Below are 16,771 nucleotides of genomic sequence, written 5' to 3' on the forward strand. Positions count from 1 at the left end.
ATCAGAAGGAGAAGTTGGTAGAACTATTATGAATGGAAAATTCTCAAAGGTTTATTAGGGAATCATCTTTAGATACGTCATTAGTCGGTTATACGGACTCATCTATCCGTATAGGTGTCTCTTTGTAACGCACGCCTATTATAGGCGGCCCAAATTCTTGTATAAATAGATGATTCTGAAATCAAACAAAGCTCTTGATTTTTTTTATTCAATCATTTACATTTCATACACATTATGATGCACGCATAGACTCCATTTGCCAAGAGCATCAGAGAAAAGAAGAATGGTAAGATGGCATGGATGAACCCGCGTTCCTCACCTCTGCCCGGGGGCTCTCCTCTGCCGGTGAACTTTTGGTCGTTGGTGGTGAGGGGGGTCGCCGGATCCCGCGTGTGTGGATCATTTTAGCTTTTGGTTTTAGGTCCCAAGAAGCTTAGGGTTTTGGATCGTTTGACGTCTTGGCTTTGGTGGCGGCAACGGCGATGCTGGATAAAGAAGCTCCAGATTCTTCTCCGGCGAGGCGATCGTCTCTATTATTGGTGAAGGATCTGGGAACCAGTCTCAAGCGGGGATGTCGTGGCCATAGCGACATCCTTGTGGTGGACACGTGTCCTCGGGCTCCGCTGTTGCGATGTTGTCTGCTCCAACGTCGGCGCGGAGCTTGGGAGGTAGTCAAGGAGCGGATGCAGATCACAACATCTGGAAGACGGCGTGTGGGCTGGGCTCGTGGTTCATGGATGGCAGGTATGGTTTCCTCCTTCGACGTCTTAGTCATGTGGGGGTGTCAGATCTGAAGTTCGATGATGTGTCCGAGGTGTTGCCCCGGTCTGATTCGTTCAAAGGTAATGGTTTCGTCTTTGGTGAGTGAGGGAGTCCTGGATTGGGGGGGTCCTCGGACAACCAGACTATATCCTTTGGCCGGACTGTTGGACTATGAAGATACAAGATTGAAGACCTCGTCCCGTGTCCGGGTGGGACTCTCCTTTGCATGGAAGGCAAGCTTGACAATTCGGATATGTAGATCTCCTCCCTTGTAACCGACTCTATGTAACCCTAGCCCCCTCCAGTGTCTATATAAACCGGAGGGTTTAGTCCGTAAGACAACAACAATCATAATCATAGGCTAGCTTCTAGGGTTTAGACTCTACGATCTCGTGGTAGATCAACTCTTGTAATACTCATATCATCAAGATCAATCAAGCAGGAAGTAGGGTATTACCTCCATAGAGAGGGCCCGAACCTGGGTAAACATTGTGTCCCCAGCCTCCTGTTACCATCCGCCTTAGACGCATAGTTCGGGACCCCCTACTCGAGATCCGCCGGTTTTGACACCGACATTGGTGCTTTCATTGAGAGTTCCACTGTGTCATCACCATAAGGCTTGATGGCTCCTTCGATCACTGGCAATGATGCGATCCAGGGTGAGGTTTTTCTCCCCGGACAGATCTTCGTATTCGGCGGCTTCGCACTGCGGGCCAACTCGCTTGGCCATCTGGAGCAGATCGAGAGCTACGCCCCTGGCCGCTAGGTCAGGTTTGGAAACTTAAACTATACTGCCGACATCTGCAGAGACTTCATCTTCGACGGATTCGAGCATGTGCCAGGTGCACCGCACAATCACGACGAGCATGATTTAGCTCTGCCACCGGACAGTGTTCGGGAGATCACACCTGTGGCAACTCCGGCCCTTGATCCGGAGCAGATCGCGCCATCCGAGGACGGGTGTATGGACCCCGCCATGGAGGCCGCACGCTTAGCGGCGATAGACCCTTGGATTCGTCCCCGGCCACAGGCTCCGAACCACCTGCGTCCGTGCCTATCGAATCTAATTGGGCACCGATCATGGAGTTTACCTCCACGGATATCTTTCAGCACTCGCCCTTGGGCGACGTGCTAAATTCATTGAGGTCTCTCTCCTTGTCAGGAGACCCTTCGCCGAACTATGTCCGGCTTGAGTGGGAAGCGGACGATGAAGAAATTAATTCCCCACCCACCACCCACTTAATAGCCACTGTCGACGACTTAACCGACATGCTTGATTTCGGCTCCGAAGACATCGACGGTAAGGACGACGATGCAGGAGAGGAACAGGAACCACCACCCATAGGGCGCTGGATAGTCACTTCATCACACGATATATACATGGTGGATACACCCAAAGAAAACAATGACGAGGAGAGGAAGGATGCGGCGAAGGATAATCCCCTCGAGAAGCAACCAAAGCGACGACGTAGGCGCCGCTCCAAATCCCGCCTCGGCAAAAACAGCGATAACAGCACTGGAAAGAATAATACCCCGGTCGACTCCAAAGGAAATGATGACCACAGGGATCCAGCAACAGAGTAGGATGAACCAGCGGACGATGAGCACGATACGGAGCCGCTGCCCGATCACGGCAACGCCGAGGGTAAAGCTAACCAACCTGTCTCCGGAGAGGAGAACAGTCCGGACGACGATGCACACATCATCCCGGAAAGGCACTTGGAGCAAGAGAACCTCCATAGAAGGCTTATCACCACCGTGAGGAGTCTAAAGAAGCAGAAGCAAAGGCTTAAGGCCGCGCAAAATACACTAAACAGCATATGGAACAAAGTGCTCGACATTGAAGAAAAGTACGATGGCAGTCGCCACACAAAGAGCTATCCAAAGCGCAAGCTGCTACCTGAATTCGATGATGAGGCTTTAGAGCCTACACAGCCGAAAAATAAAATGGTCGATCAGCCGGATCGACCACCCGTGGCTAACGATGTCAAACATAAGTTAATACACGACTTACGTGAGGACTTGCACCAAAAAGCCGGTCTGACCAGGTCCATCTATGGATCTAGGAAGCGCGCTCTGGCACAGAATCAAACCCAAACACTACAACCATCAGAACGCCATGACACATCCAAATACAGGGGTGGCGCGCACCCCCTATGCTTCACCGATGAGGTTCTGGATCACGAATTTCTCGAGGGATTCAAACCCATGAACATAGAGGCATACGACGGAACGACCGATCCTGGGGTCTGGATCGAGGACTTTATCCTCCATATCCACATGGCTCGCGGAGATGATCTCCACGCCATCAAATACTTGCCCCTCAAGTTGAAAGGACCAGCTCGGCACCGGTTGAAGAGCCTCCCCAAAAACTCAATTGGAAGTTGGGAAGAGCTTGAGAATGCTTTTAGGGCCAATTTTGAAGGGACCTATGTCCGACCTCCGGATGCAGACGATTTAAGTCACATAACTCAACAGCCCGGAGAGTCAGCCTGAAAGCTTTGGAACAGATTCCTCACTAAGAAGAATCAAATTGTTGATTGCCCGAACACCGAAGCCTTAGCGGCTTTCAAACACAGTGTCCAGGACGAATGGCTCGCCAGACACCTCGGCCAGGAAAAACCAAGGACAATGGCAGCCCTAACAAGCCTTATGACCCGCTTTTGCGCGGGCGAAGATAGTTGGCTGGCCCGTAGCGGCAACAGCGACCCAGGCACATCCGAAGTCAGGGATGGCAATGGAAAACCACGATACAATAAAAGCAAGCATCGAAACAATGAAGACAACCCAGACAACACAACGGTAAACGCCGGATTCAGGGGCTCTCGACCCGATCAACAAAAAAAGCCATTCAAAGGCGGCAGAGATGGACCGTCCAGCCTAAACAAGATTCTAGACAGATTATGTCAGATTCATGGCACCTCCGACAAACCTGCAAACCACACCAACAAAGAATGTTAGGTCTTCAAGAAGGCCGGCAAGCTAAACGCTGAACAAAAGGGGAGGGAGACACCAAGTGAGGACGAGGATGAGCCTCGCCAGCAAAACACTGGGGGACAGAAAAAATTCCCACCAGAGGTCAAAACAGTGAACATGATTCATGTAACAAAGAGGAGGAGCACACGCGCACTCTGAGACATATGCGTTGTGGAGTCTGTCACCACCAAATTCAACCCTTGGTCAGCCTGCCCGATCACTTTTGATCGCAGGGATCACCCGACTAGTATCTGGCACGGGGGATCGGCCGCCTTGGTACTAGACCCAATAATTGACGGATACCATCTCACCCGAGTCCTTATGGACGGCGGCAGTAGTCTTAATCTAATATATCAGGACACAGTCCGCAAAATGGGGATAGACCCGACAAGAATCGGCCAAAGCAATACTACCTTTAAAGGAGTAATACCAGGCCAGAGGCCCGCTACACGGGCTCTCTAATACTAGAGGTTGTATTCGGTTCTCTTGACAACTTCTGAAGTGAAAAATTAACCTTCGACATCGCTCCATTCCGAAGCGGTTATCAAGCACTACTCGGAAGAATGACCTTCGCTCGTTTTAATGCAGTACCGCATTGCGCTTATCTTAAGCTTAAGATGCCCGGTCCACATGGCATCATCATAGTTAGCGGAAACACAGAGTGTTCCTTACATGCGGAAGAGTGTATGGCGGCTTTAGCAGCCGAACACTGACGACCTCTCCAACCAGAATAAATGATCGATTGTCAAGACCGTGGACACGGCTAGACGAGTCCGGCACACCCCTAGTTGTAACAGCTCAGATAAACCTGAGATTGGGTCGATGGATATCCCCCCATAGGTGGCGCTAGGGGCTTCCCGCATGTAAAAAGGACTACAGTTCGGCTTGAACTTATTTAGATTGAATTTTAATGGTTTATTAAGAATAACCATTTTTCACATGAAGACTTTAACCTAGGATTTTTCTTTTACAGATGATAATCGTGCTACACCCTTCCAGGATACGGCATAACGGAGACACAGGCACAGACGTGCAGCAGGGCCCCGCTCAAAGGTTTCTTTTTAGATTAAGACCCTGTGTAAACCTTTCTTACTATCTCTTGTTGCTTCACACCCTCCGGCTGCTCAACACAACTGAGAGGGATGCTGGCGTTATTGGCATTTGGCCACGTCAGACCGATGCACGTGCCTGGAAATCCAGGGTTCATTATCAAGGGCGTTACTTAGCCCGGTATATGTTGTAAAGTCCGAATACCTTAGGGAGTGTTCGGCGTCGCGAGTTTGGCCTTATATGCATCAGCTCTGAATCATGTCTTTGGTCAATAGTTGGGTTTGCCTGGCTCCCGTGTTTTGCTACCTTACGTTCCGCTCTATCGGCTAAGGTGGCACCGAGAGAACTACTGCGATTGTGCCCTGGTTCATCTGGATGAGCACCTCAGTAGAGAAACCCGAAAACTGACTGTCATGATAAAGCGTGAGACTGGTCAACCACTCAAGGACTCAGCGGAATCTTCGTGATTCCTACGCATTAACGAAGGACCGGCTTCCCGGTCACATATGTACGTGCACCGTATTTGGATAAGCGCGGAAGTACCAGGGGCTATATAGTAGCCCCACTGTCAAACTCCTATGGCTAAGTGAAAGTGTTAAAGCTATATAGTCCGATTGCCTTGTTCGCCGCGCCATCACCTCCTTAATGGACCAAGACGTTGGATCAAGTGTGAATACGTGCTTTTTCGAACACCCCCGCATTATATGCGTGGGGGCTGAAGCCGATGAATGCAAACTTTCAGGTTATATACATACATAAACAGCCGCACAGGAGGCATCATAATACTTTCAGGCAAAAGTATAAACATAGCCTTTATAATTCAAATAGCATTGTTTTACAATTGGGATACATGTCACTCGAACATGATACTCTTCGAGCACTGAGCCTATGTTAAACGAGCGCCTTCTAGGACTTCTTCAAAATAGTGCTCGGCTGAGACCTGGCCTACGGTCGGACCTCGGGTTGCAATAGCGGTGTCATCCATCTCTGCCCAGTAGGTCTTAACACGGTCAAGGGCCATCCGCGCACCCTCTATGCACGCCGACCTCTTTACAGCGTCGATATGCGGCACAACACCAAGGAATCGTTGCACTAAACCAAAGTAACTATTCGGCCTTGGTCCTTCCGGCCAAAGATGATCCACGACAGACCTCATGGCAAGCCCGGACAACCTATGGAGCTCAGCCCACTCGGCCATTTGCTCATTTAACAGCAGCGGACGCGTTGGAGTACTGAACTGCGACCAGAACAACTTTTCCACTTTGTGACCTTTTTTATATTTGAAAAACTCAGTCGCATCAACAACACTTGTTGCCAAGTCCAAGTACGCGTCTACGGAACTCCATAATTGATCCAGAAGGGCATACTTCGAATCTCCGAACTTCGTCCACAACAAAAAGGGCTTCCCAGCCATGATATCTCCGGCTTGACGGAGCTCCTCCTTCGCCGCTCTGATTTTAGAACGGGTTTCCTTGGCTGCTTCCATGGCTTTCTTCAGGTCGGCCGCTCTTGCTTGGTTTTCCTTTTCAAGCAACTCATATCGGTCGGCGGCATCTTTCAGCTCAACAACCATCTTGGCTATTTTATCTTCGCTCTTGTGATGAGCAGTCTATTTGGCTCTTAAGTCTTCGGCCGCCTTTAGGGCGGCCGCATCACTTCTCCTGGCTTGTTCCTTGGCTCGGGCAAGTTCCGCCCGAAGGGTCTCCACGGCAGCAACTCCATCTGCAGTCACAGCATATTATAGATACTAGCATCATGCTCCTCTTAATATCTGTTGACCACCCAAAAATACATACCATGTGCCTCGTCAAGCCGCTTGTTCACAAGTGCAATGTCGACATCTACCATGTCAAGTTGCCAGCTCAGTGCAGCAAACTCAGCAGTCCGGCCAGCCACCGGACCGTCAGCCGCCTGCACATAAAAGCAGCGCGATCATTACCTGGGACTATGATCCACTGTTTGCCGCCTCTGGACAGCAACCAGAGTCTTAGGGGCTACTACCTATATAGAGCACACCTAGCGTATGAGGTACCATCAAAAAATTTATATATTATTTTGCGTACCTCAAAGCCTCTCAGCGGGCTCGTAAAAGTTTCATGCAACCCACTTTTGACGGATGAAATCCTCTCAACCACCGTACCAATTAAAGTATGATGCTCCTCTGAGATAGCCGCTTTCTCCAAAAGACCCATCAGTATGTCCGGTTGTGCACCGGACAATCCCAGACTTTTTCTGTTGCTCTCCTTAGAAGCCGAATACTCCGGACTTCGGGTGGCCGAAGGGTTGCCTTCTGGCCTTGGCGGGTCAGGAGAAATCCTCCGTGATGACACCTCAGGGTCATCCGCCCCAGGAGGCGAGGAGATAGGGGGAGGCGTTTCACTCTCCATCATCTCCGGAAGAAGATCCCCCGAAGACAAACTCTGTCCAGAAGGGCTACGATCCGGACGGCAAGACATATGTCTCGGTTACTGTCCTCGGAGATAAAGCAGAATATATTTACCAAAAGTACTCTTGTTCACTTACAGCTCGATGGAGGGCTGACCCCCTTGCGGGCACTGTGCGGTAAGGACGCCCTCTGGGGAGGGCCCCTTGGCGAAGGTTTCTTCCCTCGTTTGGAAACTCTCGTTTCCAAGTCTTCGGAGATGGTCCTTTTCCTTCCTTGGGGAGAGGGGATTCTAGATTCTTCTTCCCGATTATCCTCCTTTGCGGAGACACTGATTCCCCCGGTTTGGATGAGTGATGTGTGAGGCCCGCTTTCGGCTTCTTTATCCCCCCCTTTATCTTCCCCTGATGGCACTTGATAAAGTGCGTGCTCGAGCATCCTGGCTAGTACAGGATCTGGTGAACCTTCGGGAAGGGGGGCCGAACACCTGATCATCTTCGCCTTTCTTATCCAGTCCTGGCCAAGACCGATTTTTTCAGAATGATGTTGTGACAAATAAAAAGACAGCATGTTTGGCCGTGGAATTACTTACCTGGGTATCTGAACGGTTGCAGTTGAGACCCGCATCCTCGGTGGTGTCCGGACACTTTATTCGTGATCCGAAGAACAATCCATACATCTCTTCGAGCGTCACGCCGAAGAACTGTTGAATAGTTCGCGGTCCTTCCGGGTTGAACTCCCACATACGGAGAGATCGACGTTGGCATGGCAAGAGCCGACGAACTAGCATAATTTGCATTACCTTGACAAGACTGACATCCCTCTTGAGGAGATCTCAGATGCGACTTTGCAATGTCGGCACGTCATTAACTGCCCCCAGTCCAGCCCCTTGTTGACCCATGACGCCAGTTGTGGCGGGGGGGGGGGGGGGCTGGGCGGAAGGCGGGGGCAGCTGCCCACTTTGTACTTCGGGGAGCTGTGATGTAAAACCATTCCCGTTGCCATAAGTTGGACACCTCCGGGAAGGATCCCTTTGGCCCTGGAGCATCGATGCCTTTGCTTATTATGGCACCTCTGCATTCTGCGTGTCGCCCATCGATCATCTTCAGCTTCACATTGAAGGTCTTGAGCCATAATCCGAAGTGTGGGGTGATGCGGAGGAAGGCCTCACACACGATGATAAACGACGAGATGTGAAGGATGGCATCTGGAGCCAGATCGTGGAAATCGAGCCCGTAATAGAACATAAGCCCTCTAACAAAGGGATCAAGACTAAAGCCTAGCCCTCGGAGAAAGTGGGAAACAAATACGACGCTCTCGTTGGGTTCGGGAGTGGGGATGACTTGCCCTTGAGCAGGCAGCCTGTGCGAGATTTCGACGGTCAGATACCTGGCTTCCCTTAGCTTCTTGATGTCCTCCTCTGTGACAGAGGAAGTCATCCACCGGCCTTGAAGGTTGGATCCGGACATGGTTGAAGAACCGAAGCGCTTAGCCTGGGCCTTGGCTGTTGGAACTCGGGGTGGGGGAGGATTGAGTGCGAGAAGAAAAGGACAGGCCTTGGCCCCTTTATAAAGAGGGCGAATATCAAGCGTCCTCCGCGTGGCCGTTTGGAACTTGCCTAAAATCGAGGAGTCATACCAGCAGGCGTGGTTGGGTTACCCACACCCGTATCGATGAGAATCTCGTGATAAGGGGACACGATCTCTGCTTCGACAAGACGTGCCAAGAAAACCGCCTCGCAATATGTGCAGTAGCTGGTTGAGAAAAACGGCTCGAATAATGACCGGCCATGGCGTGATATCACGTTATGAAAAGTTGTCAGCAGATTAGATTTGTGGAAATATTATACTCTCTACGGTGGTATGTGGAATTTGTTTTGCAGAGCCGGACACTATCTTTGTATTCGAAATCTTCTATGGAGTATTCGAAGGAGGAACCTGCCTTGCAATGCCGAAAACAATCTGCGCGCAGGACTCATCGTCATTGAAGCCTGGTTTAGGGGCTACTGAGGGAGTCCTAAATTGGAGGGGTCCTCGGATAGCCGGACTATATTCTTTGGCCGGATTGTTGGACTATGAAGATACAAGATTGAAGACCTCGTCCCGTGTCCGGGTGAGACTCTCCTTTGCGTGGAAGGCAAGCTTGGCAATCGGATATGTAGATCTCCTCCCTTATAACCGACTCTGTGTAACCCTAACCCCATCCGTTGTCTATATAAACCGAAGGGTTTAGTCCGTAGGACAACAACAATCATAATCATAGGCTAGTTTCTAGGGTTTAGCATCTATGATCTCGTGGTAGATCAATTCTTGTAATACTCATATCATCACGAGCAATCAAGTAGGAAGTAGGTTATTACCTCCATCGAGAGGGCCCGAACCTGGGTAAACATTGTGTCCCACGCCTCGTGTTACTATCCACCTTAGACGCACAGTTCGGGACCCCTTACCCGATATTCACCAGTTTTGACACCGCAGCGAGCCACCTTGAAGGTCCGCAAAGTTGCATATCAGCGATGGAGCCACATCAAGCTCGAGTGAGAAGGTGATCCGTCATTTTTTCTTTCGATGACTGCTACAATGGTGCCGGAGACAGGTCACTGGTGTTGGTGTCAAGCGCTGAGACGTTCTGCTGTCTTTTTAGTTTTGTCATGTTGGTCTTTATGTGCCTTGTATATTAATCTTTACGAATGAGACACATATTCATGAAGAAAAAGGTTTCTGTTTTTTGTTTTTGAGCTGTGCTCATGGTTGATTTGGTTTGCGAACGGACCGCTACGACCGCACCAGTCTCGAGTCGCGACCGATCCGCATCTCTCTCAAGCCCGGTGCGATGTTCCTGCGGCGCCTGAGCACGTCCGCCTCCGCCGTCCTCCGCCGGCGCCGCCGCGGCGCCAAGGACGACGGCGTCCTAGCCGCCCTGCGTGCGGAGATCGCCCACGAGCTCTCCTCGCCCCCCTCCTCCTCCCCCCCTTCCCTCCATTCTCAGGTACCCCTCGCCCTATCCTCCCACCACTGACTTCCAGCCCCAACCCAGCGCCACTCACGTCCCCTTTCCCATTCGCAGGAGGCTCTCGACTTTGACACCGTGTCGGACGCGCCGCGTGCGCAGGACGTGCTTCTGCGCCGCCGCGGAGACGCCGAGGAGGTCCACGTGTCGGCGCTGCTCGCCCCGCTGCGGTTCGAAGGCGAGGAGCCGCTGCCCAGGGACGCGCTCATGAAGGTGTTCATCAGCAAGCCAGGAGTGGAACCGCTGCTGCGCTTCGACTGCCGCGCGGTTGCCGCCGGCCGCGGCGCTGCTGCTGGCTATGATATAACTGCCCTCTCGTATCACGCGTTCCCTGGCGATGGTGGAGACAGCAAGTATGAAGGGCCAGACTTCGGGTAATGTTCCTTGCGTTGCTTGATTTTTTATTCTGCTATAATGATGTTATGTATATTAGGGAGGGAGCATTCTGAATTAAAAGCAGGAACATGAAAAAACACCACTATGGCTAGCATTGCGCAGCCTGAAATCCTAGCTTAGTCTTTACTTTCTGTTGCACAAGGATGTTGGTACTTTGTTATTCCGTTATCTCTGATAGAGTGATAGTGAAACCTGGCTGGTGTGGTCAGTTGGAAAATAAGGGCCTCTTTGATTCATAGGATTTTGAAAACGTAGGAATAGGAAAAGTGTAGGGTTGGAGTGGCAATGCCCATTTGAATCCTATAGAATTAGCAGATTTTGAAAACGTAGGAATAGGAAAAGTGTAGGGTTGGAGTGGCAATGCCCATTTGAATCCTATAGAATTAGCAATGATTGTTTGATGTCACGGGAAAAACAAAGGAATTGTAAAAAGAGGTTGGAGTGGATGTTAAATTTCCTATGAAATGTAGTACAAAAGATTCCATAGGAAAAATTCATATGGGATCCAATCATATGAATCAAAGGACCAACATAGGAAAAAATCCTAAGAATTTCAATCCTCCAGAAATCCTATAAAATTCCTTTGAATCAAAGAAGCCCTAAAAACATGAATCCGATAGGAATGAAGTGCAAATCACAGGACTTCTTTACAAAGCCCCAAGAAGGGTGAATGAATTATCATTTCGTTTGAACATAGAAAAATCGCCTCAATCATAAGCGAATGTGTTTAGAAAAATGATTTTGGTGAATTTTGAAATTCCGGTGGTACTGGAGCATAGGAAATCTATCCGTAGGAATTCGGCAGCACCGTTTCTGTGAACCAAAGGGCATTTATACAGAAAAATTCTTAAGGATCGGAATCCTCCAAAAAAAAAATCTTACAATACAAAGGGTGACTGACCGCAGAATTTCTCATGGATTATCTGGGGAGAGTCTGTTTTTACGTTCAGTGGAATTTCCCAATAGCTGGATGCAGGATGTAAGAGCAACTCCAACGGGCCGACCCAAACGGACGGTGATTTTGTCCGCTTTTTGTCCGTTTGGGTCGGCCAGGCGGACACGGATGTCTGCTTCCGCGTTTGGGTCGGCGTGTGCGCCCAACGCTGGCCCGACCCATTTTGACGGCGCTAGAAAAAAAAGAACACATGCATATTTAAAAAAAAACATTAATTAAACATTACAGCCGGCCAGGCCGGTGAGAGTCCACGCGTCCACATTAGCATTTAAGAAAAATAAAAACAACCTAAACTACGAGGCGGCGTGCTGCCCTAGGCGGCAGCGTCGTCCTCCTCCTCGGGGTCGGTGAGGTCGATGAGCGTCGGCGCAGGGCCGGCCCAGGGGAACGCCGTGTTCCAGGCGGCAGCGATGTAGGCCGCGCGTAGCTGTTCCGGCGCGGGGGGCTGGGCGGCCGCCTGTGTAGCCGCAGCCTGGCGCGCCTCCTCCTCAGCCTCGGGCTGCTCCTCCTCGAGGTCGCGCTCGGGCATCTCCTCGTACTCGCCACGACGACGCTCCTCGGCCAGCCGTTGCTGGCGCCACATCTCGAGGTACGCCGCCTCCTGCGCCGGCGTCGCCCCATCCAAACTGGTGGCGCGGACACCCACTCGCGCAGTACTCCCGTCCAGGAGTAGCGCTCGATGGGGGACGACTCTGGGTCGGGCTCCGGCTGCGGCTCCGGGTAGGCCTTGACGCGGCGTCGGGGAGGGGACGACGTGGCCACCGGCGGCAGCACGCAGTCGCCGGTCGCGGAGAGGGCAATGGCCTGCGCCATGGCCGCCTCGTAACGAGCTTCCTCTTCCTCCACCGCCTCCACCCTGCGCCGCTCATCCTCCTTGCTCTCGCGGTAGATCGCCGCAAGGGCCGCCCGGTAGGCGTCCTCCGCCGCCTGGTCCTCCTCGCGGACGACGAGCGGGGGCGGTGACAGGCTGCGGTCGACCTCGCGCACGCCGCGGCGCCTCGCCTCCTCGTGCTCGAAGGCGAACCACCTCTTCCAGTTCTGCGAGTCGGATGCGTAGGTGGCATCGCGGCGCTACTCCGGCGTCAGCAGCACCAGCCGGCGCTGCACCTCCTCCGCGTGCGCCCTAGCCGACCGCGGCGCCGCCGGCACTGGGATCCTCTCTGGATCCAGATGCCAGTCGTGCGGCAGGGTGACGTCGGGGTACGGCAGAGGCATGCGGTGCTGCCAGTGCCACTCCGCCTGGTGCACTGGCACGTTCACGTGCTGCCTCTGCTGGCGAGCCGGCGGCGGCAGAGGTGGGAGGAACTCCGAGGGGAAAGGGATGGCGGGGGCCTTGCCCTTGGTCTTGCTGCTGCTGGTGTCGGAGAAGAGCCCCATCTTACTGTGGTGGTGGTGGTGGTGGCTAGGGTTTGCCGGCGACGGGGGAGCAGAGCTTGCTAGATGTGGACGGCGAGTTTGGATGAGGACGGCCCTGCCGCACGGTCGGCTTAAAAAAGGATGACCGCCGTCGTTGACGCGTGGGCCCGTGGTCATAAATTAAGCTGACCGCGTGGGCAGCGGGTAGTTGGACGGCCGCCAGGTGGGGACGCGGCGAACGCCGAGAAGGCGCGCGTGGCGTCCGTTCCGCGTCCGCGCCGACACATTTGGGGTGCAAATTTGGGCTGCAAATGCGTTGGCGCGGACGCGAAGTGGACGTGATTTGGGTTTGGGTCGGCGCGTTGGGCCCACTGATTACGAGTCGAACGACTAGTCGAGACTAGTCGAGACTAGTCTATGAGTCGCAAAGTGGAGGTCGACTGCGATTCTCGTGTAGACTAGTTTACCGAGTCGAGATGTGGATGGATTAGTCGACGACTAGTCTGGGCTAGTCGACATGTTCTAGTCGAGTGACTCAAAAATTTGATGGTATAAATGAGCTTGCTCATCCCGCGGGAGGGCAACCCTAGTTCTTTCCAGGCTTGCTCCTCACCTAGATGCGCCACCGGCTGCTGGACGCGCCCGTCGAGCCCTCCTCGCGCCGCCATGGCCATGACCCGTAGGCGAGCGCGGCCCTGAGGCCAGAGAGAGGAGAGGAAGGGAGGAGGCACGGCGGTGGTCGGCGAGCTCGCCGGCGGAAGGGGCGGGAGGCGCGGGTCACGCGCACATGCTCCCGTACGTGATGGCGCTGGCGGCGGTGATGGGATCGATTGGGAGCTTGGGTTCCAGTGACTGGGACGTGAGCTAAGTAGGCTAGCCACTTGGGCCCAAATGGGCCAGCTGGTGGGGGGCGTGCTGCGCAGCGCTGGGCTGGGCCTGACAAGTGTTGGCTAGCACTGCTGGTTTTATTGTATATACTGTAATGTGCTGTACAGTTTACTACATACTACTACATACTGCTACTAGGTATTAGTAGTTGAGTACTACAGTACTATGTCGACTAGTCTAGCACTAGTCTAAGACTAGTCCGATTAGTCTATGAGTCTCAACCTCGGAACGACTCGTCGACTCGTAATCCTTGGTTGGGCCGCCACTTTTGTCCGTGCCGACTCAAACGGACGCAGGCGGATGAAGTGGGTCGCCCCATTGAAGTTGCTCTAAAGAGCATAGGATTTTCTTGTCACAACACCTCTGCCATTGATAACTGTAAGTCTGAAACTCCTGTTGCAGTTTGTGGAGACCACTAACTGCTGGTGGTCTTACTTTTAAACCTAAAATTATTTAAGAGGAAATGCCAGTACCACTTCCAGTTGTTTAGATTCCTTTTGTACAAAGGGGACTTATCAGTTGTTGCCCTAACTCTTTGGATGACTGCCATTATTTTAGTTTGAATAGTTATTTTCCTATATAATATATTTGATAGTGGTTCAAATTTTTGGAATTTTGGATATTACACTGAGAGACCTGAGATCCTTCTTTGCCAATAAATATTGCGGCAGTATACTTTATGAGATCATCCCTTTGTGGCACATTTGTGCAATTGCTTTTGATTTGGGCACTAAATTAGTTAAATGATATACTCCCTCAGAGTTGATCTATCTGAAAGGTGTTGAATATTAAAATTCTAGGTTCTGCTTTATTTCATTCCCTAATTTCTCAAAATTGCTGCTCGCGGGTGTAATACCGAATTAAAGCATCATATGTCGCCTTTAGTTGATAGAGAAGTTTGCGTGAATGTAGTGTAGCACCTGACTTGCCCCAAGTCATGTCTACTACTTGGCATGCGACTTATGGTAGCAATTGGAACCGGTACCTTTCTCCATTGTGAAGTTGGGCATGAGATACAGTAAGAGGTTTTGTCGATTATTATTGTAAGGGAAGGGACAAAGGGTAATGGTTTTGATAGTAGGAACAATTAAACATCACTTTTTCGGGATCGGCATAGATGTAGAATTACTCGAAATAGCTGTGCTGTTTTACTGTAATGAATAATTAGGCTAAACCAAATGGTATAGAGAGAGTTTGTTCTATAAATTAGGAGGAGCTAATTCATGATATGTAATATGATAATTTGTAAACTTGTACCATTTGCTTGATGACTTGTCTCAGATTGGTCATTTAGGCTTAAACCGTTTTTGACCGGATAAGGCATACAGTGCATCTTCTGCCAAAACTCCATACCTGATGCATGTTAAGCTGGGGCTAGACTGGGACAACAACAATAACAACAACAACAACAACTGGATGTGTTTCTCATCCATGAAATTCTTCTTGTCGATGTTAACTATATCAGTTGTTTCAATGTATAATGATCATGTTGTCCCACCATAGACAAAAGGATCACATTTATAATTTACAAAGACACCAAAAAGACAATTGATTCCTTTAAAAAGCAGCAAGCTCAAGAAGCATGTGCTGTTCCTCTCTAATTTCACTGAGTGTGTGTGTTTTTCATTCTGATGTGCAGGGATTTGGATCCTAAGCTACAGGCTGCACTGAAAGAATATCTCCTGGCAAGAGGCGTTACCCCCGAACTGGCGACCTCACTTCGTGAACACTTGCTTCAGAAGGAGCAGGCCCAGTACGTGAGCTGGCTGAAAACATTGGAGGGGATGTTCACCAAAGATCATTGACCTGATCGTTGTCCAAAAAGATGAAGAAGAGAACGATTGTTAACCTATTAGTCCTCATCTGTTCAACTTTGCTCGTCAATTGTTAGTCTGTTCCTGACGAGTCGAATGCTTAATGTTCTTTTGGCCGTGACAATGCGGGATATAAGGTGAATGCTGTATCTCGGTTAAGTTTGTGTCCTGTCCAGTTACAGTAATGGTGTTCTTGTTGAGTTCGATGAACTGTCAAGTGTTATCACCAGCGGCCTGTCTTGTTGCTGATTGGTGATGCTGGATTTGGGGTTTTGGACCATGAGATGAAGGCCTGAAGGTGATGGTGGATTTGTGCTTTTCGGTCGGACAAGATCAACATTCCAGTAAAACACCCCATTTAGCTCTTTTTTTTAACAAAATAAACAGGAGGAGATTTTTCAATCTTGTAATTGAGCTGGCTCTCAACTCGTCAAGATGTGTTAAAAAAAACTTGTCAATTTTTTTTCTCTCTGCTGGCCAATATGTGGTATCGTGATGGAAGATACTCGTCAAGAGTTGCATGCTTCACCCACCTCGCCTTCAATGCTTTTCCTTCATCTTCAAACTTGAATCTAGTACTCCCTCCGTAAACTAATATAAGAGCGTTTAGCATACTAAAATAGTGATCTAAACACTCTTATATTAGTTTACAGAGGGAGTACTATATCTTCTGAACCGAAAATTCAAATTAAGTTTCGTTTGCATATTTGTGTTCGATGCAACAAGTACCTTTGAACAAGACCAATTTTGGATACATTTTGACAATTTATAAAATTTTACCAAGTTTGAAACATTATAACTTGATAGCCGCGATATTAAGTTTTTACTAAGTTTTACCAAGTTCCATTTGCTTTTAGGGTTTAGGGCTTGGGGGTTAGGGCTTAGGGTTGAGGGTTTAACTTTTAGTTTTTTTTTTAAAATTTGATGAATTTATCATTCATTCTAACAAATTTCAGCAATTGAAACCTGGTGAAGTTTTTAAAACTTGTCAAAACATATTCAGAAGTGGTCTTGTTTCAAAGCCCTCGTCATATAGAATACGAATATGCGAACGCAATGTAAGTTAGATTTTTGGTTAAAACAAATAGATTCAAATTTACAAATCAAAAGAAAAATCATTTTTAGGTGGGGCGGGTGAGGCATGCACTCTCACTCCCTGCCAACAGATGTACTAAAAGCTGT

The 16,771-nt window shown here is 50.2% G+C and overlaps 1 protein-coding gene across 1 annotated transcript; it reads left to right on the top strand.

The window, feature by feature from the left end:
- The first annotated feature begins 9,937 nt into the window (after window positions 1-9,937).
- LOC119300852 (mitochondrial acidic protein mam33-like) lies at window positions 9,938-16,047 on the top strand. The gene is made up of 3 exons (XM_037577739.1): window positions 9,938-10,159; window positions 10,238-10,554; window positions 15,415-16,047. Exons 1-3 carry the CDS (start codon window positions 10,004-10,006, stop codon window positions 15,578-15,580), a joined length of 639 nt encoding a protein of 212 aa, XP_037433636.1. The 5' UTR covers window positions 9,938-10,003; the 3' UTR covers window positions 15,581-16,047.
- The last annotated feature ends 724 nt before the right edge of the window (window positions 16,048-16,771 follow it).

Source organism: Triticum dicoccoides, chromosome 5A (assembly GCF_002162155.2).
Source record: "Triticum dicoccoides isolate Atlit2015 ecotype Zavitan chromosome 5A, WEW_v2.0, whole genome shotgun sequence".
Lineage (NCBI taxonomy): Eukaryota > Viridiplantae > Streptophyta > Magnoliopsida > Poales > Poaceae > Triticum > Triticum dicoccoides.